This window comes from Manis pentadactyla, chromosome 7, assembly GCF_030020395.1.
Source record: "Manis pentadactyla isolate mManPen7 chromosome 7, mManPen7.hap1, whole genome shotgun sequence".
NCBI classification, from domain to species: Eukaryota; Metazoa; Chordata; class Mammalia; order Pholidota; family Manidae; genus Manis; species Manis pentadactyla.
The window spans coordinates 26,451,218-26,476,903 of NC_080025.1; the positions used below are offsets into that span (position 1 = coordinate 26,451,218).

The following is a 25,686-nucleotide window of genomic DNA, read 5'->3' on the forward strand; positions in this document are numbered from 1 at the left end:
GCTCAGCTGTATTTCTCACCCAGTTGCTCTTGCAGGCGCCACAGTCTCTCCTCCTTCACAGGAGTTTGTCTTTTGCCCTTTAAGGCTGTTTGGTCATCACGCAGTTTCGTCCCATCCCCTAGACCTTCGGCAGGAGGGAGCGCCCGGGAAGCGCCGTGCATGGAAGGTGGCTTCTACGCAGGAAGCTCCTGGCTCACACTGACTATCACTGTCATCACTTTGCCTCTTAAACATCCCGTGAGTGTCATCTGTGTTGTCAGACTTTGTGTGTTTGTTGATTCAGGAGTAAGAAATCACTCTGTATGGCAACACTCACCAGATGCGTACTTTGTCCTTAAGGAAATCACATTTTGAACCAAAGTTTCCACAAGAATTTCCTTCTGGTTAAAGACTGCCGGTCAGAGAGGCCAGGCAAAAACAGAAGGTAACGGATGGTGAGGGTGTCTGTCTTTATCCCTCGTATACATGCCAAGCTTGCTGCCACTTCAGATTTGGAAATCTAGGTGGTAAATATGCCTGTACTTGAGCTGGCTGAAGACTTCAGACAAAGTAGTTCATGTAGAAAGCAGTTGCTGACTGTTAAATGAGGAAGCAATAGGCAAGCAACAGAAAGAAAGAAAAAAAGAGGAAGGGAGGGAGGGAGGGAGGAGAGAAGGGGAGGGAAGGGAAGGAAAAGGAAGAGGAGGGAGGGGAGGGGAGGGAAGAAAGGAAGTCACACTGCTCGTTTCTGTGCAACAGTGGCCCGAGGTGGCACATTCAGTGTTTTCCAGGGAAAGGGCCCTCCACGTAAAAGTATGGCTTGCGTGCGGCCAGGAAGGCAGGCAGGCCCACAGGAGAGAAATACGGGCTCTTGCATTTGCGCTCAAGAAGGGCCCAAGGAACTGAGATGCTCTCTGGAAGCAATGAGCGTGTGTCGAGCTGACACATGGAGGTTTTCTGAGACGGGCGCAGAATGATGATAGTGATGTTTTTAAGAGTTGATTCATACTCAGTCCAAGGAAACATCATCATCATAAACACGCTGGATGCCAAGGGCCAGCTGCATTCTTCATGCAGAATTGCTTCTGGCTGGGCGAGCCGACTAGTGGTGTGAGGTGTCAGGAAGAGTGATGGGGAGCTGAGAGGATAAACGCACACGTGCACGTTGCCTGGCGGGAGAAACCATCTGAAACCAGAGGAAGGAGGCGGAACATCCCTGCCGATGGCGTTGTGTCATCAGATCGTTTGTTTTAGTAGGATTTTAGGGCTCTGAAGGTGTGCATGCTTGGAAGGCCAAGAGATCCCAGCCTGACTCCTCTCTGTGTCTGATTCTCAGCTTTGGAGAAGCAATCTTTCTGATGCTGCTTCCTCATTGTGCAACATGAGTAATATGAACACCTTCTTTCCCGCTGAGTATTCAATGCAGAATTAGCAAGTTTCGGCATACCAATATATTTTTTTAGAATTAGAGGTACAGTTCTGATTTTCAAGCAGCTTGCAGATTAAGTAGGAGCCTCAAAAAACATGACTTCCAGTTGCTCTAAGAGTAACGTCACATTTCTGTTGTTGCTTTTCCAGCCTTACAGGGAACTCTGGACAAGATACAGACAAGTAAGGAGAAAAGCCATTCTATTAGAGCAGCAGTTGCAAAGTCACAGGAAGGCCATGTCCACTGGTTAAGTGGTCCTGCTGGGGGTGTGGCCAAACACAGCGCACACCTGTCACCCCAGCTGACCCTGGTGCAGCTGAGGCTGAGCTCTGCCATGCAGGACAGTGGCGTGAGCAGTGGAGGGCTGGGGGAAGACAACACGCCACCTAAGTGGGGCACAGGAAGAGCCCAAAGCCAAAGTTGACCTGGGGCTTGGTGGGGCCATTAGTTCAGGGTGCCCGGGGCACTGAGGTCAGAGCAGAGAGTGTGGGAGGAGGCCAGATCTGTCATGCTCCGTCAGCTCTGCTGAGAGAGCTGAGCTCACTGCTCCAGACAAGGACTAGTCACTCCAGGACATTAAACAGGAAGGACAGAATCAAATGTTCACACTCAGTTGGTTTTCTGATTGCAAAGTGGCACATGACGAGAAGTCAGGGTAGAAGATGGTTTACAGGGTTGCTGAGGGCTCCAAGGAGGCCTGAGGGGGTTGCACTTTGACCTCACCTCTGGGTGTAGGAGGAAGCAGAGATACCCCAGAAAGCAAATGCCCAGGCTGGGCAGGCCAGGGAGAGGGGCTGTGAGCCAGGGGGAGGGAAGGCTGTGGCTGCCCTGCTCTGCAGAATTCAAGTTTCAGACAAAGAGTCATGCCTTCAACTACAAGTAGTAGGTAGCGTCAGGAAGTAGAGACCAGGCGTGAGTGTGGGCGCCAGGGGCACCTTTTCAAATTATTCTAGCCTCAGTCACGTGCTACCTCTCCATAAAGGAAAAGGAGCTGGACCTCTAATTTCTCCTTTGTAAAGAATAAAAAACAGCCTGCTGAAAACTGAAATATAATTCATTGTGCAGTTTAGTTCATAGTTCGTTGTGTCATGGTGTTTTGCAGCGACTGGGATTGAAAGGATCCCCTAGTTTTGGGTCATTCTCACTGTACTTTAAATGTCTCAGGAGAGGAGCAGAAGATGGCGGCGTGAGTAGAGCAGCGGAAATCTCCTCCGAAAACAACATATATCTATGAAAATATAACAAAGACAACCCTTCCTAGAATAAAGACCAGAGGATACAGGACAATATCCAGACCACATCCGCACCTGAGAGAACCCAGCGCCTCGCGAAGGGGGTAAGATACAAGCCCCGGCCCCGCGGGGGCCAAGCGCCCCTCCCCCCAGCTCCCGGCAGGAGAAGAGCAGGCAGAGCGGGAGGGAGACGGAGCCCAGGACTGCTGAACACCCAGCCCCCGCCATCCGGGCCAGAGTGCAGGGCCCTCGATACTGGGAAAACAGGGCAGCAAGAACAGTGAGCAGGCACTGGAGGCCAGGCGCCGGAGGACATAAGAAAAGGGCGCGATCATTTTTTTTTTTTTTTGGTGGTCGTTGTTTTGTTTTGGCAGGTGCTTTATGGAAGTCTTAAAGGGGTAGGGCGGGACACTTAATCCAGAGGTAGGGAATCCGGGGATCTCTGGGCACCCTAACCCCTGGGCTGCAGGGAGCAGGGAGGCCCCTTATGGAGATAAATAGCCTCCCAGCAGCTCCTGCTCCAACGCGACTCCACCACTTTGGAGCAGCTGCCCGAGCCAGGCCACGCCCACAGCAACAGCGGAGATTAACTCCATAGCAGCCGGGCAGGAAGCAGAAGCCCTGTCTGCGTGCAGCTGCGCAGCACAAGCCACTAGAGGTCGCTGTTCTCCCAGGAGAGGAGGGCCACAAACCAACAAGAAAGGAAGTCCTTCCAGCCATCACTCGTCCCAGCTCTGCAAACTATTCCTATCACCATGAAAAGGCAAAGCTACAGGCAGACATAGATCACAGAGACAACACCAGAGAAGGACACAGACCTAACCAGTCTTCCTGAAAAAGAATTCAAAATAAGAATCATAAACATGCTGACAGAGATGCAGAGAAATACGCAAGAGAAATGGGATGAAGTCCGGAGGGAGATCACAGATGCCAGAAAGGAGATCGCAGAAATGAAACAAACTCTGGAAGGGTTTATAAGCAGAATTGATAGAATGCAAGAGGCCATTGATGGAATTGAAACCAGAGAACAGGGACGCATAGAAGCTGACATAGAGAGAGATAAAAGGATCTCCAGGAATGAAACAATATTAAGAGAACTGTGTGACCAATCTAAAAGGAACAATATCCGTATTATAGGGGTCAGAGAAGAAGAAGAGAGAGGAAAAGAGATGGAAAGTATCTTAGAAGAAATAATTGCTGAAAACTTCCCCACACTGGGGGAGGAAGTAATCGAACAGACCACGGAAATACACAGAACCCCCAACAGAAAGGATCCAAGAAGGGCAACACCAAGACACATAATAATTAAAATGGCAAAGATCAAGGACAAGGAAAGAGTGTTAAAGGCAGCTAGAGAGAAAAAGGTCACCTATAAAGGGAAACCCATCAGGCTAACATCAGATTTCTCAACAGAAACCCTACAGGCCAGAAGAGAATGGCATGATATATTTAATACAATGAAAAAGAAGGGCCTTGAAACAAGGATACTGTATCCAGCAAGACTATCATTCAAATACGACGGTGGGATTAAACAATTCCCAGACAAACTAAAGCTGAGGGAATTTGCTTTCCACAAACCACCTCTACAGAACATCTTACAGGGAATGCTCTAGATGGGAGCACCCCTAGAAAGAGCACAGCACAAAACACCCAACATATGAAGAATCGAGGAGGAGGAACAAGAAGGGAGAGAAGAAAAGAATCTCCAGACAGTGTATATAACAGCTCAATAAGTGAGCTAAGTTAGGCAGTAAGATACTAAAGAGGCTAACCTTGAACCTTTGGTAACCACGAATTTAAAGCCTGCAATGGCAATAAGTACATATCTTTCAATAGTCACCCTAAATGTTAATGGGTTGAATGCACCAATCAAAAGACACAGAGTAAGAGAATGGATGAAAAAGCAAGACCCATCTATATGCTGCTTACAAGAAACTCACCTCAAACCCAAAGACATGTACAGACTAAAAGTCAAGGGATGGAAAAACATATTTCAAGCAAACAACAGTGAGAAGAAAGCAGGGGTTGCAGTACTAATATCAGACAAAATAGACTTCAAAACAAAGAAAGTAACAAGAGATAAAGAAGGACACTACATAATGATAAAGGGCTCAGTCCACCAAGAGGATATAACCATTCTAAATACATATGAACCCAACACAGGAGCACCAGCATATGTGAAACAAATACTAACAGAAATAAAGGGGGATATAGACTGCAATGCATTCATTCTAGGAGACTTCAACACACCACTCACCCCAAAGGATAGATCCACTGGGCAGAAAATAAGTAAGGACATGGAAGCACTGAACAACACATTAGAACAGATGGACCTAATAGACATCTATAGAACTCTACATTCAAAAGCAACAGGATATACATTCTTCTCAAGTGCACATGGAACATTCTCCAGAATACACCACATACTAGGCCACAAAAAGAGCCTCAGAAAATTTCAAAAGATTGAAATCCTACCAACCAACTTTTCAGACCACAAAGGCATAAAACTAGAAATAAACTGTACAAAGAAAGCAAAGAGGCTCACAAACACATGGAGGCTTAACAACACGCTCCTAAATAATCAATGGATCAATGACCAAATCAAAATGGAGATCCAGCAATATATGGAAACAAATGACAACAACAACACTAAGCCCCAACTTCTGTGGGACACAGCAAAAGCAGTCTTAAGAGGAAAGTATATAGCAATCCAGGCATATTTAAAAAAGGAAGAGCAATCCCAAATGAATGGTCTAATGTCACAATTATCAAAATTGGAAAAAGAAGAACAGATGAGGCCTAAGGTCAGCAGAAGGAGGGACATAATAAAGATCAGAGAAGAAATAAATAAAATTGAGAAAAATAAAACAATAGCAAAAATCAATGAAACCAAGAGCTGGTTCTTCGAGAAAATAAACAAAATAGATAAGCCTCTAGCCAGACTTATTAAGAAGAAAAGAGAGTCAACACAAATCAACAGTATCAGAAACGAGAAAGGAAAAATCACGACGGACCCCACAGAAATACAAAGAATTATTAGAGAATACTATGAAAACCTATATGCTAACAAACTGGGAAACCTAGGAGAAATGGACATCTTCCTAGAAAAATACAACCTTCCAAGATTGACCCAGAAAGAGACAGAAAATCTAAACAGACCAATTACCAGCAACGAAATTGAAGCGGTAATCAAAAAACTACCAAAGAACAAAACCCCCGGGCCAGATGGATTTACCTCGGAATTTTATCAGACATACAGGGAAGACATAATACCCATTCTCTTTAAAGTTTTCCAAAAAATAGAAGAGGAGGGGATACTCCCAAACTCATTCTATGAAGCTAACATCACCCTAATACCAAAACCAGGCAAAGACCCCACCAAAAAAGAAAACTACAGACCAATATCCCTGATGAACGTAGATGCAAAAATACTCAACAAAATATTAGCAAACCGAATTCAAAACTACATCAAAAGGGTCATACACCATGACCAAGTGGGTTTCATCCCAGGGATGCAAGGATGGTACAACATTCGAAAGTCCATCAACATCATCCACCACATCAACAAAAAGAAAGACAAAAACCACATGATCATCTCCATAGATGCTGAAAAAGCATTTGACAAAGTTCAACATACATTCATGATAAAAACTCTCAGCAAAATGGGAATAGAGGGCAAGTACCTCAACATAATAAAGGCCATCTATGATAAACTCACAGCCAACATTATACTGAACAGCGAGAAGCTGAAAGCATTTCCTCTGAGATCGGGAACTAGACAGCGATGCCCACTCTCTCCACTGTTATTTAACATAGTACTGGAGGTCCTAGCCATGGCAATCAGACAAAACAAAGAAATACAAGGAATCCAGATTGGTAAAGAAGAAGTTAAACTGTCACTATTTCAGATGACATGATACTGTACATAAAAAACCCTAAAGACTCCACCCCAAATCTACTAGAACTGATATCAGAATACAGCAAAGTTACAGGATACAAAATCAACATACAGCAATCTGTGGCTTTCCTATATACTAACAATGAACCAACAGAAAGAGAAATCAGGAAAACAACTCCATTCACAATTGCATCAAAAAAAATAAAATACCTAGGAATAAACCTAACCAAAGAAGTGAAAGACTTATACTCTGAAAACTACAAGTCACTCTTAAGAGAAATTAAAGGGGACACTAACAGATGGAAACTCATCCCATGCTCATGGCTAGGAAGAATTAATATCGTCAAAATGGCCATCCTGCCCAAAGCAATATACAGATTTGATGCAATCCCTATGAAACTTCCAGCAACATTCCTCAATGAACTGGAACAAATAATTAAAAAATTCATATGGAAACACCAAAGACCCCGAATAGCCAAAGCAATCCTGACAAAGAAGAATAAAGTAGGGGGGATCTCACTCCCCAACTGTAAGCTCTACTATAAAGCCATAGTAATCAAGACAATTTGGTACTGGCACAAGAGCAGAGCCACAGACCAATGGAACAGAATAGAGACTCCAGACATTAACCCAGACATATATGGTCAATTAATATTTGATAAAGGAGCCATGGACATACAATGGCGAAATGACAGCCTCTTCAACAGATGGTGCTGGCAAAACTGGACAGCTACATGTAGGAGAATGAAACTGGACCATTGTCTAACCCCATATACAAAAGTAAACTCAAAATGGATCAAAGACCTGAATGTAAGTCATGAAACCATTAAACTCTTGGAAGAAAACATAGGTAAAAACCTCTTAGACATACACATGAGTGACGTCTTCTTGAACATATCTCCCCGGGCAAGGAAAACAACAGCAAAAATGAGTAAGTGGGACTATATTAAGCTGAAAAGCTTCTGTACAGCAAAAGACACCATCAATAGAACAAAAAGGATCCCTACAGTATGGGAGAATATATTTGAAAATGACACATCCGATAAAGGCTTGACGTCCAGAATATATAAGGAGCTCACACACCTCAACAAACAAAAATCAAATAATACAATTAAAAAATGGGCAGAGGAACTGAATAGACAGTTCTCCAAAAAAGAAATACAGATGGCCAACAGATACATGAAAAGATGCTCCACATCACTAATTATCAGAGAAATGCAAATTAAAACTACAATGAGGTATCACTTCACACCAGTAAGGATGGCTGCCATCCAAAAGACAAACAACAACAAATGTTGGCGAGGCTGTGGAGAAAGGGGAACCCTCCTACACTGCTGGTGGGAATGTAAATTAGCTCAACCATTGTGGAAAGCAGTATGGAGGTTCATCAAAATGCTCAAAACAGACTTACCATTTGACCCAGGAATTGCACTCCTAGGAATTTACCCCAAGAACACAGCAATCAAGTTTGAGAAAGACAGATGCACCCCTATGTTTATCGCAGCACTATTTACAATAGCCAAGAATTGGAAACAACCTAAATGTCCATCGGTAGATGAATGGATAAAGAAGATGTGGTACATATACACAATGGAATACTACTCAGCCATAAGAAGAGGGCAAATCCTACCATTTGAAGCAACATGGATGGAGCTGGAGGGTATTATGCTCAGTGAAATAAGCCAAGCGGAGAAAGAGAAATACCAAATGATCTCACTCATCTGTGGAGTATAAGAACAAAGGAAAAACTGAAGGAACAAAACAGCAGCGGAATCACAGAACTCAAGAATGGACTAACAGGTACCAAAGGGAAAGGGACTGGGGAGGATGGGTGGGTAGGGAGGGATAAGGGGGGGAGGAAGAAGGGGGTATTAAGATTAGCATGCATGGGGGGGTAGGAGAAAAGGGAGGGCTGTACAACACAGAGAAGGCAAGTAGTGTTTCTACAACATTTTGTATGCTGATGGACAGTGACTGTAAAGGGGTTTATGGGGGAGACCTGGTATAGGGGAGAGCCTAGGAAACATAATGTTCTTCATGTAAGTGTAGATTAAAGATAACAAAAAAAAAAAAAAGAAAGAAAGAAAAGGGGGATTACTCCATGATAGGATAAAACTAACTGTAAATCAATGATTAATGCATGCTTTAAATATCCTTAATTTTGATCACTTAAAGGGTGTCAGATGATTGGCTATGGAGGTACACTTTTCTGATAATATTCCTTTCTCTTAAAAAAAAAAAAAAAGAGCAGTTCCTGTGTGGTGACCTCCAATGAGTTCTACACAATGGTATAAAGGGCAGATCAAAGTGTGGGCAAAGGGTCTGTTTGTGTTTATACAGAGGATCAATGCCTAATTTGGCTACCCAGAAAATGAACTAAGATATGATATGAAGAAGAACTTCCAACATCCGCACTCTCTGGAAGAGTCATACCAGAAGATGATCATCAAAAAACCTCAACAAAGATCCAGGCGATGCTGCATTCCAGTTGGAATGTGCTACCAGATGCTGCATTCATCAACAAAAGGATGAATCCAGTTGTAGCTGCATTCATCCCACCTGTTCCTGGACTTGCCATGGGAATGAGGAAGGAGATATCTAAGCTGGCCTGTGCATACATTAAAACAACAAATTTGCCTGGATCTACACTGTTGGAACTCAACCAAGAATTAGGAGAAGTGCAAGTTGTAGCACTCCAAAATCTTACAACTATAGACTATCTACTGTTAAAAGAATATATGGGATGTGAACAGTCCCCAGGAATGGGCTGTTTTAATTTGTCTGATTTCTCTCAGACTGTTCAAGTACAGTTGGACAATATCCATCATATCGTAGACAAATTTTCACAAATGCCTAAGGTGCCTAACTGGTTTTCTTGGCTTCACTGGAGATGGCTGGTAATTATAGATCTGCTTTGGTTATGTAACTATACTCCTATTATGTTAATGTGTGTGCGCAATTTAATTAGTAGTTTAAAACCTATACATGCTGAAGTTACTGTACAAGAAGATATGTCAAAGAAATAATCAATCTTCCCATGTTTTCTTCTGTCTGCTACCTCTATAGCTTTTCTTCTTCCTTCCTAATTACAATCCTTAAATAGAATTCGTGCCTCATATCGAATTTACCGAGTATCATAATTCCTCTAAGTGGTAAAGATACCTCAAGACAAATGCTGGGCATAGAAGCCACAGGGCATAAATCTGCAAAGAAGTAAAAAGCTAACCTTTTCAAACAATAAGGCTTCCCTCTCACTTACCAACTTAACATTTCCCTGTATGGCCCCGGAAGATGACTGGTTAGCCAGAGACGGGTAAGATTCCTCAAGGAGGAACAACCTAAGACAGGCACAGTTGCAGGGGGGCCATCAGGTGACAAATTGGGGATCAACAGAGGTGAGGCTTAGAACCTCACCCCCCCTGTTCTGAGAGAAATCTTCTGCATCCGTAGATGTTTTATTGCCCTTGTCTAGCTTGGATTAACACATAGTCTACAGGCACACACCTGATCATCTACATTTGCTCTCTTAACAACACTAAAGTAAGTTTTCTACCTTTATCTTACATCTACCTACCACTTCAGCATTTTATCAAAAATAATAATAATAATAATAATAATAAAGGGAGAAATGTGGGATCCACATATGTATCAAGTATAAAAATCAAATGGATAATCATATCTGTCTCAATTGTTCATAGTTCATGATGCGTGATCAAAACTGAAAGTTTCTGTGATGACTGCCCTTGCACTGTTCACCATGTAAGAACTTATTCACTATGTAAGAACTTGTTCACCATGTAAGAACTTGTTCATTATGCTTCAGAATATTGGAGACTGACGAAAATTAGGCTTGGGGTGGACTAATGATTGTGCATTGAGCATTGAGTCCCCTATACAGAATTTTATTGTTGTTAACAACCATTTGATCAATAAATATGAGAGATGCCCTCTCAAAAAGAAAAAAAAAATAGGCAAGAGTCCTTACCCTGCAAAAAAAAAAAAAAAATGTTTGTTGACCAAAGAATGTAAACGGTATTTCAAAAGCAGCATTTAAACTATCAAAATGTTTTCATCACTTTGGAACACCATTTACATACAAACAATGATGGCAGTTATACATAACTCTTCTCAGTCCACTAAAACACATTACCTAACACCTCTCCTAGATGCTTTGTTTAGTCCATGTTACCATTGGAACTTTAAAGCACTGGGGAAAAAAGAGCCCCCAAAAAAGTGTTCGCCTTGAAGGGCACGTAATCAAAGCTCTTCGTTCATTCATGCTGGTCTCCCCAGTTAGACTGAATCACTTGCTGCTTATTGTGGAGAAGCATTGTGCTTCTTGGAAGGAAGTCGCACAAATTCTAGGGCCAGTTGTATGTTGGTCCCCATGTGGGAGCTCAAAATAAAGTCGCCCCCCCCAGTAGGCTCTTACAATGAGCTAAGACCAGCAAAGCACGACTTGATTTTCACACGGGGAGGTCTGAATAACTTGCCCTGAAAACATTAAATGCCGCCCTTAGTCTGGTCCCACAACCAAGGAGGGGCAAATGCAGAAATAAACCCAACCAGGCCTGTCACTGAAGGACGCTAGCATTGTTTTGCAGGATCTATACCCAGCTCTTCTGTTTGGGAAGAACAAAAACAAAAAAAGAACAGTGGACCTCTGCATTTCTCCAGGGACATGATTCAAACATCTCATAGATCATGTTGTTGTAAGTTCAGCCTAATTTTTCACTGGCTCCTTTCTCTGCACCAACCCCTATGAATTATCTTCTGTCCCTGCCGCCGTGTCGTCTGATTGCTGTGTTGAAGTATCCTCTGTGCCCTCTCCCCACTTTTTATTTTGATCTATATGTGACACAGACAAACATGTGCTTAGCCTTTTCAGCTTGCTTCATGATTCAGTTTCCAAACTTCTCCCTCTTCCTCCGACCCCTAGGACATCATTCTCTTTGTATTCAGCAGCTACAGAGAGTCTAAGATGAACCTGTTAACCAGGTCTCTGGCCATGCCAGCTGCCGCTGGGAAACGTACTTTGGGAGCACAGTGGGAGACCTTAGCCCCAGGCCGGCCCTGGACAGGCATGCTCTCTGGTGGGGCAGTCTTCCCTGTTAACTTGCTATGGCATGGGCGCTTGAGGGTGTGCAGGTACCGGAAACATCTGGAGTGGGATTAGGGACATACGCCCCTTACCAGTGCCTGGGCCAGAACCACGGCCCAGCGAGGTGATCCGCATTCTTTTGATTATGGTACAAAGGAATAATGATCACAAAATTAGCTAGTAATTGTTGACTGCATCAAATAACCCCTACCCCCAGCATAGTAGGGAAAATATTAATATCTGCATTTAACATGTGAAAACACTGACATTCACAGAGGCTTAGGGACTTGCTAATAAATGTCAGGCCTGGAGATCCATCCAGCAACTGTCTGGTTCCTTTTTCCCCTTAGGACCCCAATTCCAGTCTGTATAGGAATATAGTGATAGGATTCAAATAGGTATTTTTTGTTGTTTTGTGTGTTTCCTCTTTGTTTTATTATTGAAATGTAATTTATATACCATAAAATCCACCCTGTTAAAATGTACAGGTCAGTGGTTTTTAGCATATAAATATAGATGCACAACCTTCACCACTAATTTCAGAGTATTTTCCTCATATCCAAAAGAAATCTCATGCCCATCAACAGCGGCTCCCCATTCGTCCCTCTCCCCCAGTCCCTGGAAACCACCAATCGACTTCCTCTCGCTGTGGCTTTGCCCCTGAGGACATGTCATATGCATCAAGTCATATACTATGTGGTCTTTTGTGTCTGGTTTCTTTCACTTTGCATAAAGTTTTCTAGGTAGCATTTTTCATAATTTATTCCTTTGTATTTCCAAAGATTATTCCATTGTGTGGATGCAATATATTTTGTTTGTTCATTCATCTGTTGATGGACACTGGGATCAATCCTCTGGTTTTTATGAATAATGCCAACACTCTTTTGTGTGTTTTTGTGAGGGCCTGTGTCTTCGTTCCCCTGGGTGTACCCCTGGGAGGGGGACTGCCGGGTTGAGTGGTACCTGTGTGTTTACTTTTGGAGGAAACTAGCAAATTGCTTTCCAAGTGGCTGCTCCGTTTTACATCCTCGCCAGCAAAGCAGGAGGATTCCAGCTTCCCCACATGGCCGCCGGTACTTGTTCTCTGTCTGCCCGAGCCATCTTCCCGTGGGTGTGCGCTCTGGGCTTCTACTTCCCTGACGACTAAGGGCCTTGCACGTCTTTTCGTGTACCTGTTGGCAGTTCATATGCCTTCTTTGGTGAAATGCCTATCTCAATATTTGCCCATTTTTTTGGTTGAGTTATTTTTTTTTCTTTTTGTTGTTCCATTGTAGGAATTCTTTGCATATTCTGAATATAATTCCCATATTAGATACATGCTTTGTAAATATTTTCTGTCCTTTTCACTTTCTTGTAGTATCTTTTGAAACACTGAAGTGTTCACTTTTGGTGATGTCTTATTTCCTATTGATTCCTTTCTGTCCTGCTTTTGGTGTTAGGTCTAAGAAATCCTTGCCTAGCCAAAGGTCATGAATATTTATTGCCAATGTTCTCTTCTAAGAGTTTTGTAGTTTTAAGCCATTTTGAGGTAATTGTTGTGTACAGTATGAGGTAGGGGACCAGCTTCATTCTTGTGCAGGTGGACATCCACTACCCCAACACCACTTGTCTTTAGTCCACCTCCACCTTCACCACTATACAAAGAATCTGGGTAGGACTGTCATGGTGTTAGCATTTAAATTACTTTTTAACTAAATGTTAGATAATCAATTTGGAATTATATTTGGAAATACAATTGGAAGTCTAGAAAAGTAAAAACCCAATCCAATTACTCAATGACAAGCATTAAAAAGAAAATCTGATTTCCTTCTTCCTCTTTTCTTTCCATTTAGTAGAGTTGAGGTAATTCTGTTGGCTACATCTCATAACCTGAATTGTCTTTATTTCAATGCATAGACATTCCTATTGAACTCACCAGTTGTAATGATTGCACTATATTCCATCTGGTGGAGTTGCCTACTATTTAACCCATTCTATCACCAGAACACTTAAGCTTGTAGGGTGGTGGGACTCGGCCTGAGTTCAGACCCTGGCTCACCCATAGTCTCTAGCGCGTGACACTGATTATGTAACTAAGCCTCATGATTCCTTCATTTTCTTGTCTATAAAATTTGAACAATTCAGGAGTATTTCACTAAAGGATTATGGTGGGCATCCAGTGAGCACTTCACAAAGACCTTGGGAGAATGTCTGCCAACGTTATCATTGCTCTAATTATTCCTTTGGAATTTTAGATTGGCCCAAATTTTGCATGCAAGTAATGTGGTGATAGACACATGCACTGTTTATTTCCTTAGCAATGAAATATCTGTGAAAAAGATATATTGTATATTTAAGTACTCTTTGCCAATTGCCAAATCCTATCAAAAACTCTGTAATATTTTCTTCCTGCCAACTAATACATATATACACACACACACACACACATATATATATGTATGTATTTCACTTTTTACTACAGAAAAGTCAATCATGTGCCGTGGGAGAGAGAAGGACCTCAGAAGCCCCTGGATCTACTGTTTAGCTTCAAAAATCATCAGCTTATGGCACTCACGTTACATTGACAGTAGCCCTCTCCTCTCCTTTATTACTTTGAAGTAAATTTGAAATATCACAACATTTCACCTATAAATATTTCAATATATATTGGTAAAAGATAGAGTCACTAAAAACACATACCCAGGAATAACACTCTAAGAAGAATTTAATAACCATTCTGAAACTATTATAAAATGTCCACTCAGCATTCAAATTTCCAATTGTTCCATTTAGTTTTGATGGATGTTTTTCTGAATTAATAGCATCCTGTCTGATTCTAGGCAGCCAGTATCCTCATCACCCAGGCCTGTCTAAACCCTTACTCTAATTCTAAATCTAATTCTACTGTTATTATTAAGACCAGCTTTGTTTACTGCGTCCCTCTTACATCCCATGATTTGACATAACTTCTTCCAGTCGTCCTACCCACCACAAGACCGACTTCATTTCTGCCTTCCCTTGAATGGCCTGCGGCTTGGTGGCATGTGCGAGGAGGCTGGAGGCTGAGACATGCACCCCTGCAGTGTCACCGTGTTTCTTAGCGACGCCTCCTCCTTCCTGCTGGCGGGAGGCCCAGCCAAGCCCTCTGCTGGGTGTTCTCTGGCTCCCCGGGCACCTGGAGACATGGCTGCCCAGTGGCTCACATATCACACCCTGGGGCTTTTCCACTGGGTTGTTAGAATTATTTTTGATGTGTGTCCTGTCTCCTCAGACTGCACCCAGCCAGCCCTTCTGCCAGGCAGGCCCTCAGGGGACGCCTCTGGTACTGGTCCCAGCCCTGCAGTAGCTTCATGGTTCTGCAAGATCACCTCCATGCTAAGGGTTTTCTCCCATTTAGCCCAGTGGTTTTGGATGTTCTGAAAAAATCAGTCAGGGACCTTAAATATCATCAGTGAGCTTAACCTCTTAAATTATAAAATATAAGAAATTGAGAGAATAAAAGAATGCAGGTGTTTTGCCGAACTGAGCTTCTTGAAATTTACAACATCCAAGCATTAAAAATAATTAGAACTGAGACTAAGGGAGGAGGGAAGACAGGAATTCTGTAGGACATTTCTAGTTTAAAAATTCCTTTCATTTTAATTTCCTGTCCAAAGTATAAAGAAGAAAATATAATATATATGCCCATATCTAATGTGCTATTCATAATAGAATGCTCTGAACTGTAGTTACATTTGAACACACACCAACCTCAAATAAAAGCCATCATTCTGTTAACTGGGAGATAGTGTGGCTCAAAATGTGGACCAGAAGGTGGCAAGGAAATTCACATGTAGAACGTGCTTGAATCAAACTGATGATCCCCGGCAATCCTCGGTCAGGAGTCTCTGCATCTCTCTGTAATCAGGAGCTCTGATGTTGGAACCTGAATGATAAATGCAGAACACTTTCTCTGAAATGTTAGTAGAAAGCAGCTGGTATTCCCAAACTGCTGAGCAATATGCATGAATATGCAATGTTAAGTTTTTTGGCATTGGTACAGGCTGTTGCAGAATTTTCACAAAAGTAGAACCAATTCGCAATGGAATTAGGGAGCTAAAGCCACATTTGGTTATGTCCTGGGGGCCACCAACTCAATAGAGAATTTCCTAGGGAATTGGGAATATTCCATATATCCTTCGGGACAAAGAGGAACTGTGGCAGAGCGGCCTCATATTACTGCCCGGTCTGTATGTCAGAGGTTCTCAGTATGTTGCTGACAGAAGAAGCTTTCCCCCTACTCTGATACTGTACAGCGATAAAGGTGAAAGTGAGCCTTGAGTGAAAGAGAACAGCTTAGTATTTGGACAGATGTGCATCATTAAACAGATATATTTTGTGAAGAAAATTGGGATGGGTTCAGGGCAAATTCTCCAATCTGGAAAGTGCGTGATTTCACACTTGCGACTAACCCTCGTAAGTGCTGCGTGCACATCTTCTCATCTGTCCACGGGGAAGCACTACCGAGGCGAGTGTCTTCTCTCCAGCTGTCAGATGAGGAAACGGTCCCCACAGGCCCTGTCACTTGCCTGGGACCACACAGACAGGGAGAGATCGAGTGAGGCTTCCGAGCTAGTGCCTCTGATTTAGTGGCATGGAATTAAAATGACGACAGCTGGAGTGAAGACACTACCCAGGTGGGCTGGGTGAGGCGTATGCTCCTGATGATTGAACAGCACCAGCTCGCAGGTGCCACCTGTCTTCCCGGGGGCAGCAGAACCCTATCTGTTGTTGCCCTAACAGCATTATTACTCTCCATAGAAAGGCCGATTTGCCCAAGTCTTGGCTTTTTTTTTTTTCTTGGAAAAGAGTATCAATTCCTAGACCTCTAAAAACTAGAGTACCAAAATGTTTTCTAATGTTTCCACAGATTCTCTCTTCTGTTTCCACGAGTCCTCACACTTTGCCTAACACCACAGGGAAGTGCTGCTGGCCCCAAGGGTCCTGTGCTCAGGAGTTTAGGGACCGCTCACAGTCCTAACGCACCAGGCAAACACAGAGCTGTTAGGACTGCAGTTTGGAAAGTAAAAGGCTGTAGTAAAATTCTCTGTACTATCCTGGAGGCAGGGACATTTTCTCTTTGCATCTCAAGAAATCAGCCTGTCCCATGGTGGTTATTCTGCAAATGTATATTAAACTGGATGTGAACTTCTAGATACAAATCTGAGCTCTTTTACCAGCTGTGCAAGGTACTTAACCTCTGCAAGCCCCATGCTTTGTCATTTGAAAATAATAATTACATCTTCTGCTTCAAAATGATCATGGGAGGCATGTGATTCCTGCAGTTTCATAGTGGGGGAAGCCTATAATTCAGGTGCAAACTCTCATACAGAGCTCCATGGGTCACCAACAATACACAGTTACAGCTCTCCTGAATGGCCCACTGAAGGGTTCAGGGTGCACTTCCCCCTCTTGTGTTTTGCAGAGGTTTCTGCTGCATTTGAGGCTGGCACTTCAGTTACTTACATGTTTCAAGAACCGTACCCGGTGACCAAGAATGCAAGCCTCCCATCCTCAGTGATGTATGCGGATGCAGCTCTATCCAAGGAAAACATTGCAGTTAGCATCGTGACAGCCCAGGTGCCCAGCCTCCTGCTTTACATCAGTTCTTCTCAGGATGCCCTGGCCGTCCTGCTCTGCGACAATGGTGAATGCCGACAGCAAGAAGCCCAGGCATTTCAGGTGGGCTGGGGAACAGTGCGAGCGTCCTGGAGCCCCACGTGACTGCCACCTAGATTGGGTCCCACTGGGCAGCTTCTCCCACATGTCCAGCCAAACCCAAGGTCGTATTTACGTTGGGAGTTGGGATCGATGTTCAGAGCCAGTGTCAAGTCATGGCCAGTCTCAGACGTATACACTTGAATTTGTCTCACTGTGTAATGTAACTCTTTGCTATTTATTTGGTGCTGGAATCCACAAGTGTAAGGGAGACGATCGTCAGCCACCTGGATTTCAGAAGGACACTCGTCCCATGTATCGTGTCACCTTGCTGCAGTCTCTTTCCCGAGGGCTGTTGAACCAACCCGCCTAAACCCAGGCTTCTTTAGCAGAAGCTGAGTGCCTGGGCCTTAGATAGGTATGTGAGTCATAACCTTGTAGAATATGGGGCTTGCTTCTGCAAGTCAGATTTTGAAAGGACTGTGCAAAAATGGACCATGGGGAGGTTAAGAGTGATACGGCGTGTCCAGGACACAGAGAATGGGGAGGGCTCCTCATTAGACAGCTGTTGGGAGGAGCTGGTGCTTCTTCCCTCACTGCTTCATCCCACCCTGCAATGGTAGGCTGTCGGTACAGTCACGGCCACGAGCTCTGAAACGGAAACCCAGGGGATGGAACGTCTGACAGGCAGAGAGGGCACGGTCTGGTCCCAAGGACCCTTGCCTGTGATCAAGGATATGTGATTTCCTGATAGGATGGGGTGAGTCTGGGTTTTGGAAGCATCCACCGCAGGCTGGACTGTGGGGGTGCCCGGGAGAAAGGGGCCCAGACGCCCACGCACACTGTGCCACCCCTGGGCCTCAGGCAGACTTGGCCGCTGCCCCTGCTTGCCTGTCCTCGAGGTTGTTCTTCCTGACTTCATCTTGCTTTCTGACCGCTTACAGCACTGAAATTAAAGAATGATGGGAAGGCCTAAATCAAGCATCAAAAGTAGTGGGCCTGGGAGTGGAGTCACAGGGAATCATCAAAGTACAATAATAATAATGCAGTAACAATAGTGACGTCCTGCTGGGCAGAGAGAGAGCCTGGGATGATGACTGGTCACTCCCAGACGCTCTGGTGGTGAAGAGCCTGCAAGAGAGAAAGGCTGCATTATGGGTCATCAGACCTCGTATTTATCGGCAGATATCTGTATGATTGGCACCGTTATAGTGCCCTGTCAGTCCCTGAGCTCTGCCCTTGTACTGCCTCTGTGAGGCTGGTAAGGCCGCCTGAGGGCTCTGAGGCACTAACAAACTCACTGACACGGTCCAGCGGCCAGTTCATGACCCGGCTTGGGCCGGACACTCAGCCCAGCAATCTTCCCCTGCAGTGGTGCGGTCCGACTCTGATCAGGTGGACCACGGAGGTGAGAGTGATTCCCGACAGCCCCTTGTGGGCATGGCCCCTGCCAGGCTGTGCCTGCAGATGCGGTCAGCACGTGGGAGTGGCTTCGTCAGACTGTGTGTATGTAATTACTCCATATGCTGTTATTATGTATAATTATATTAATATATCTATATATTAATGTATCTCTCTAGATAGATATATTACTCTGTGCTGGGCACTGTTCTAATTAATGTACACAGCACTTAATCCTCACAACAGCCCTGTGTCATCGGTGATATTAATATATACCCAGTACCTTATAGTTGTAGGAATTAAGACGTTAAATATGGAAGTTAAATAACTTGCTTAAAATCCCACAGCAAGTAAGGCAAAGAGCTGGAATTCAGTCCTCCCCTGCAGAGGCTGGTGGCTTATTCTGTATTCTTGCCTAATTAAGAGTGGTCCTGACTTCTGCCCTCCCCCCAGTTTTTATGCACTGCCCGCTTGGCGACCCTGCAGGCACCTGCACCTGAAACTCCAGCCCAATGCAGGAGATTCTTGTGCCTTGTTTGCTCATCTGTGTGAAGCTTGGATCTCAAGGCAGGTGCAAAAGGGCAGGCCTTGCAGCTGCTCTAACTCTTGGGAACCAGGTGTCCAAGCCGTGGTGAGCAAGGAGGGACCCTCCCTCCCCCAAGTGGCCCCAGGGGATCAGCACCACACCCCTGGCTCTGGGGACATCTCATCGCAGTAGGCAGGGCTGGTGACCCAGGGTCTGGGGCCCTGGGCATTGCCTGCCACCTCCTGAGACCACAGAGACACAACTAAGCAGCCTGCCATTGAGTCATTCTCTTGCTGACTCGCTGCATGTTTACTGAACCCACTTCACAGCACCCGGAACTGTGGGGACAACAAAGAAAAGTAGGATGCAGTTCTGTCTAAACATGAAAAGAAAAAGACTCAGAAAATGCCCTCTCCATTTTTGAAAAACAATCTAGACACATTAGGACATCAGGTTGCCCAGATTTCTCAAGCAGTCTAACCAGCCATTAGACTTTGCCTAACTTTAAGGATGAGTCTCCTAGGAACTCAGGAGTCATAACAATAGAGGAAAATAGCTTGAGTGACAGTCCTTGCGCTGGAGGTCATCAAGTAGTAATTAAGTGATGATTTTCAGAGAAGTTGTAACTAAGAATTCGAGAAGTGGACAGTGGAGAAAAATAAGGTCCGAGTTTCTTCCCAGGCTATGGAATTCGTGATTCTCTAGCCCTTTCCTGGCAGTGTCCTCTGCTAGGGCTCTACCTACACACATGGAGATGCTTCCCTGGGGAATTAGGAACTGCTGTCTCCTTAGGTTGTTGCCAGCAGGTTTGTGGCAGAAGGCCACTGGCCTGCCTGTGGTGAGTAGCACGGGGACACTGCATCACCAGGAGGTAGGAGTGTTGTTAGTGTGACTTTGATACATTTACCACTGAAATGAAACATATGCCACTGAAAATACTAATGGGAGTTTAGAAGACTTACAGATTGAGAACAAAATTCGGCGAGCAAAGATGGTAAAGGTCTAACCGAGGAGAGTTTATCTGGAAGGATTTTATAAGATTGGTTCACCTCCCTGAAATGGAGTTAGGAATCTTCTGTTCATACAGGTTTCTTAACTTTTCTTTGATTTACAACATCTTTGGGGATCTGGAAATGTGATGAGAGGGTCACTTTTCGAAAGAACCCTTTTGGTTGTCCCCAGGAGAAGGAAAATGCCCCAGCCAGCCACGTCACACGGCTCGGCTCCAGGCTCTGCCCTCTGGGTTCGGACGCCTTGGGGAGGACCCGGCTGGGTGAACGCTATGAACACTGAACAAAACTCTTGGCTTGAAAATGGGTCTCATATGGGTCTCCAGGCCAGGGGAGAAGAGCAATGTGATTCCAAGTCATGCCTCCAAGTCTCTCCCTGGCAGGGCTTTGATTTGCCAGGTCCGCTATTCTTTGCCCTTCATTATTTTTCATGAAATTTCTCCAATTGGAGACTTACTCAGGTTAAGCTCCTCCTGTCTTTTCAATGTTTTCAAAGGAAAAATGATCCCTTTTCCTAAAGGAAGAAAAGAGATTTAATTTCTGGGATGGAAGATGAGAGGCAGGAAGGCATTTGGGGTCAGAGAGTCCTTGGGTAAGAGAAGGCCTGCATTTCCATGGCCTGGGGTGGTGTCTCAGAAGGGGGCTGGAGGGGCAGGGGCATCTGGGGGAGCTGCTGAGAGCACCCCAAAGAAACACCTGACTTGTACAGCACTGTTGGGGGGTGGCTCTGCCTTCTCCACAGTACAGTGAGCTCTCAACAATCTTGCCCTTTGCCACGTACTCAGAGCATCCACCCTGTGTCAGGAATACTTCCCGTCTGAGAGACAGAGATAGACAGGATCCTGCCCTGCCCCAAGCATGTGGTCTGGGGATAGACACAAGGTCACAAGTAGATCCACAGCAGGTCATAGACACTAGGATAGGGTCTGTTCTAGGTGGAGAGAGGCAAAGAAACAAATAGTAACCAGTTCCTTCTAGGAAGGAGGGTGCGGAAGGCTTCACAGAGCTGGTGACCCTGGAGTCAGGCCCCGAAAGATGTCAGTATTCTCCAGGCAGACATTTTTTTAAAAAAATAAAATGTGTCTTTGATTGGTCCTCATTTTCTCCATTTTATTCCCATTGCATATGAAATAGATATTTTCCTCAATGAATTTCCTTCTCTATTCTTTTGTCATCTGCCTTTCTTGTCTCCTTGACGGTAGACATAGAAGAGTCAAATTTAGACACGTACTGACTCTGCGGCCTTCAGTCTATGCCGGAGTCATTTGGGCCCAGAGTCGGCACAGGGTTTACAGGTCACCTTCCACAGCAGCTGCTCAGCTGCCCTCCAGCACCAAACGGTTTGTCCCATTTGCTTCAGAATTTCATCAGTCTTTTCTTAAACATACGCATTCTTAAGATGCACTGCGATTGCACACACCTTGGAGGGGGTATGGATGAGCTCAGACACCACATTCCCAGCTGCCCGACTCCAGGGAGAAAGCATGAAGTAGGAAACCAGAAGGGGAGCGTCTTCAGTGGGCAGACCTCGTGCTAGCCAGGCTGAGGGGCCCTCAGACACGGGCCACCTCCACTGCTTCCTCACAGACGACCCTCACACTTTAACTCTGTCCCCTGACATCCCCTCTCTAACCCCACCATATGCTGGGGTTCCTCAGAGCAGCAGGAACCCTGCTAAACAGCCAGAGAGGAGCCAGGGAAATGCCCCATGTCCCCTGCCTTCTGCACCCTGACCCCTTCAGTCTCCAGTCTTGTGTCAGGCAAGATTTTGGTGCTTTGGAATGACTGACCTCTGTGGGAGACCCCAGGCCCTGCTGGGTGCCGGCCTCCATCCCACAGTCATGTGGTGGTGACCCACTGTGGCCTCAAGGGGCAGCCAGGAGGACTCCCTCCTGCCTCCTCCCTCTCGGATAGGACAGTGAGATGGGTGGGAACAAATGGCACCTCTGGTGTCACACAGTCAGTCCACTGCGGGGCTGGGAGGAAAGGGGGAGGCGTGATGAGTGACACGGGGTCTGGCCCACCTCTCCGGTTTCTCTTTGTCGCGCATTCCTTGTTTCATGGTGTGCCCGCGGGTCCGGGATTGCTATGGGCTGGGCTGTGTCCCCTCACATCCCGATGTTGAAGGCCTGACTGAGGCTGTGTTTAGACCAGGAAGGTAATCCAAGCTAAGTGAGGTCACGGCGGGGGAGCCCTGCTCTGACAGAGACCTTGCTAAAGGGGACTCTGAGCATGCTCTGTCCCCCCGGAGACGGGGCTGGCTGGCCCCCTGATCTCACCGGCGTCCAGAGCACTGGGAACGTCTGCCGTTTGGGCTGCCCAATCCATAGTATTTTGTTCCAGCGGCTCAGTCAGCTGACACAAAGATCCAATGAGATAATGCAAGTAGACCGGCTTCGCAGACTGTAACATACTAAACAGTGCGTGTTGTTATTGACAATAACATGAATTATCTGCATGCTTGGGTTATCAGAACACAAATGTGAAGATGAGGGTTCAGGTTAATGGGATTAAAATGAATACAAAGGGTATGACAACTGCCCATTGCTGAAGGCAGAGTCCCTGCGGGTTGGACATGACCTCAGGAAGGAGGAAGATGAGGCACAGGCAGCGCACTGGATATGCCAAAGCATGAAAACAAGACTTTAAGAATGCTGTTCTCAAACCTGCTGTACAGCAGGCCTTTGGGGAGCTAGAGTGATGTCCCTGAAAGGCAGACACACAGGAATATGAAACCAACTGATCAGCCGACTCTGCAGGACTAATGCTGAGCTCTGCTCCCTGCCAGGCCCAGCCAGAGCGGGGCCGACGCTGTTGCGTCCTGCACACTAGGGCTGTGGAGCTGGCATGTGCCCCACCAGGGAGACCAAGGATGGGTGCCAAGGACACCAGAATGGGGGACTGGCAGCTCCTGAGTCGGCTAACCCCCTGGGCAAGGAGCAGTCATCAGAGGCTGGTGTGGAAATGAGACCAGAAGATAACAGACCACAATGAACTCTACAAACAGCTATGTCATACCTGCTGAGTCGTCTGCCGGGGCTGCCATAACAAACTACCACAGCCTCAGTGGTTTGGTCTGCAGAAACGTATTTTCTCATGGATGTGGAGGCTGGAGGTCGGTGGTCAGTGTGGGCCAGGGCTGGTGGCAGCAGAGGCGCTCGCCTTGGGTTGCAGCTGGCCCCTTCCCACCGCACGCTCACGTGGCCCTTCCATGCTGCCTGTGCGGACAGGGAAAGCACTCTCTCCTCTTGTCCTCTCTGCAAAGGCCGTGCATCCTATCAGCTCAGAGCTTCACCCTTCATGCTTATTTAACCATAACCACTTCCTTAGAGGCTCTGTGTCCACGTGGAGCCACAGTGGGGGCCCAGGCATCAACATAAGGCTTTGAGGGGGACAGAAACATCCTCGCTGTGGTGCCTGCCATGTGGCAGGTGCTGGGCCACACACTCACAGCTGGAGAATGGAAGTTAGGTAGGAGCATCTTACGGCTACGTTTCCTATGCATTTCCCCTGTGAAATGTCAGCATGTAGCAGAGTTCCCAGAGCACGGTGGGCCCTGGTGCTCTTGGACTGTAGGAGGAGGTCTGCACCCAGCAAGTGTGGGATCTGCCCACGCTGTCCATGGGAAGACTCCCTAGGATTAGTGGGGTCTTCTGGGAGAGACGGCAGCCCCTCTCAGCACATCGCAAAGGGCTTCCCAGTGAAAGTGGGCAGGCAGGTAAGTTCCCCTGCCGAGTATGAATGGTCTTAACTCTTCCTCCCAAGGACCATCATATTATCACCGTTAAGGCGCGTGTAGGAGGCAGTGTGCTTTGGAAAGAGGGACTCTATGGAGCTGGCATTCTTCAGTTTTATTTTCTGAGGGCCTTTGAGGTTGTCTCGCTTCGTACTTCTCCAGTTTAAACAAGTCTTCAGAAATTTTTCAAGAACTGAGCAGCTGCTTGTGTTCTCAAAGGGGCTGCTTGCGTGCAGCGGTAGCATGACAATCAGTTACCACCCACTCGTGTGTCTGCAAACATGGGAGAGGCATGCATGTGCCTGCGTTTCTACCTCTGTAAATCTGGCATAATCTCGATGGTTGAGGGCCTCACAGGAGTGCTGAGGATTAATGAGACCCTATTTGAAGTAACCTGATGAAAGATGTGGGTAAATACAAAAAAAAAAAGGTTATTACAAAACAGAGCAAAGAGCCGGCTGGGTACCGAGCTGCCTTGATTTCTTTTTTTAAGTCAGGGGTGGAGAAAATGGGGTCTGAATGTAGCTTTTGGCCTAGAACTCTAATTAGAGGCTTAAGGATTAAGAAAATAGTTGAAGTCTGTGTGAAGAAAGCTTTTCTCAGAGAAAAGACATGGTTTTATTCTTCTTAGACCACTTGATCTTATAAATACTCAGAGCTTGAGATGTGGTAGCGAGTCAGCAGAGCCCCGGGCTCAGGGTCTCTTCTGCTCTCCATGTAGTTAATCACCTTTGATGCGACAAGGAGGCCTTTGTTATTGTGGGTCCTCCTCATTCACAGTTACTGAAGGTGTGTTTCCACTTTAATAAGTAGTCTGACCTCTCAGTGCTTAGACATGAGGGCTGAAAACTGAACCCCCTCAATTCTAAAGCTGCAGTAGGGAGAGGGTGAAGGGCTTCCAGCCTTACTCCAACTGAGTCCAGTTCAGATTCCTGCCCCCACCGGCGGGAGACCCTCCTCGGTCTCCCAGTGGGCTGGTGGAGGCTGACTCCTGGAGGTGCTTCCCATGTGCCGAGGTGCAGGTGAGCGCTTTGTGCGTTTGCTCATTCAGTGTCACACGCACGGTGGCTGTGGGGATAGAATGGGCAGGTCAGGAGACAGGCTGGCCGGCAAGTCCACGAACACATAGCAAGGAACCGTGTGGCCATGGTCAAAACCCACGACTCACTCTGTCACTCGCAGGCTGTCTGGCTTCCGTGTCCAGCCTCTCGTGTCATTCGTACTACCTGGTAAGCGCCTGTCATTTCCCTCCATTTGCTTCCCTGGAGGGTGTGCGCTCTGCCATGGCCTGTAGGTCCCAGCAGTACCTTTCTGCAGAACTGCCTAATGGTGGGCCGTGCGGAATGATGGGGTGCTGAGGGCACCAGAAGGCATTGCCAAGGAGAGGGGCTGCCAGCTATTTCCTTCTATTTGGCCAGTTGTATGTTGGTGCCCAGAGAAGCCCAGAAACTGCCTAGCGGGAAAACCCTGTTGCTGCCAGTGTCTGCAGTGCGAGTCGCAGGGTACAGCGAGAGCCCCCAGCTCAGAGGCCGGGCAGCATCAACTGAAATTTCAGAGTGAAATAAATAGCACTGGGGAAGGGCTACTTTCCCAAACTAGTAATTTTAATGTTATTAATAGGGCTCAAAGAATGTTTCAGGGGTTCAGAAAAATCACATGTAGTAAATGCATGTTCTTATTTAAACATGAGGATGGATG

At 45.8% G+C, this 25,686-nt stretch overlaps 2 protein-coding genes across 2 annotated transcripts in view; both read left to right on the forward strand.

Moving 5' to 3' along the window:
* Positions 1-25,686, forward strand: part of LOC118935650 (forkhead box protein O3B-like) — a 217,255-nt gene that overhangs the window by 178,362 nt on the left and 13,207 nt on the right. The gene's annotated exons all lie outside the window — the stretch shown is intronic.
* LOC130684359 (contactin-associated protein-like 5) lies at positions 16,513-21,314 on the forward strand. Its single transcript, XM_057505008.1, has 2 exons — positions 16,513-17,339; positions 20,425-21,314. Exons 1-2 carry the CDS (start codon positions 17,124-17,126, stop codon positions 20,533-20,535), a joined length of 327 nt encoding a protein of 108 aa, XP_057360991.1. The 5' UTR covers positions 16,513-17,123; the 3' UTR covers positions 20,536-21,314.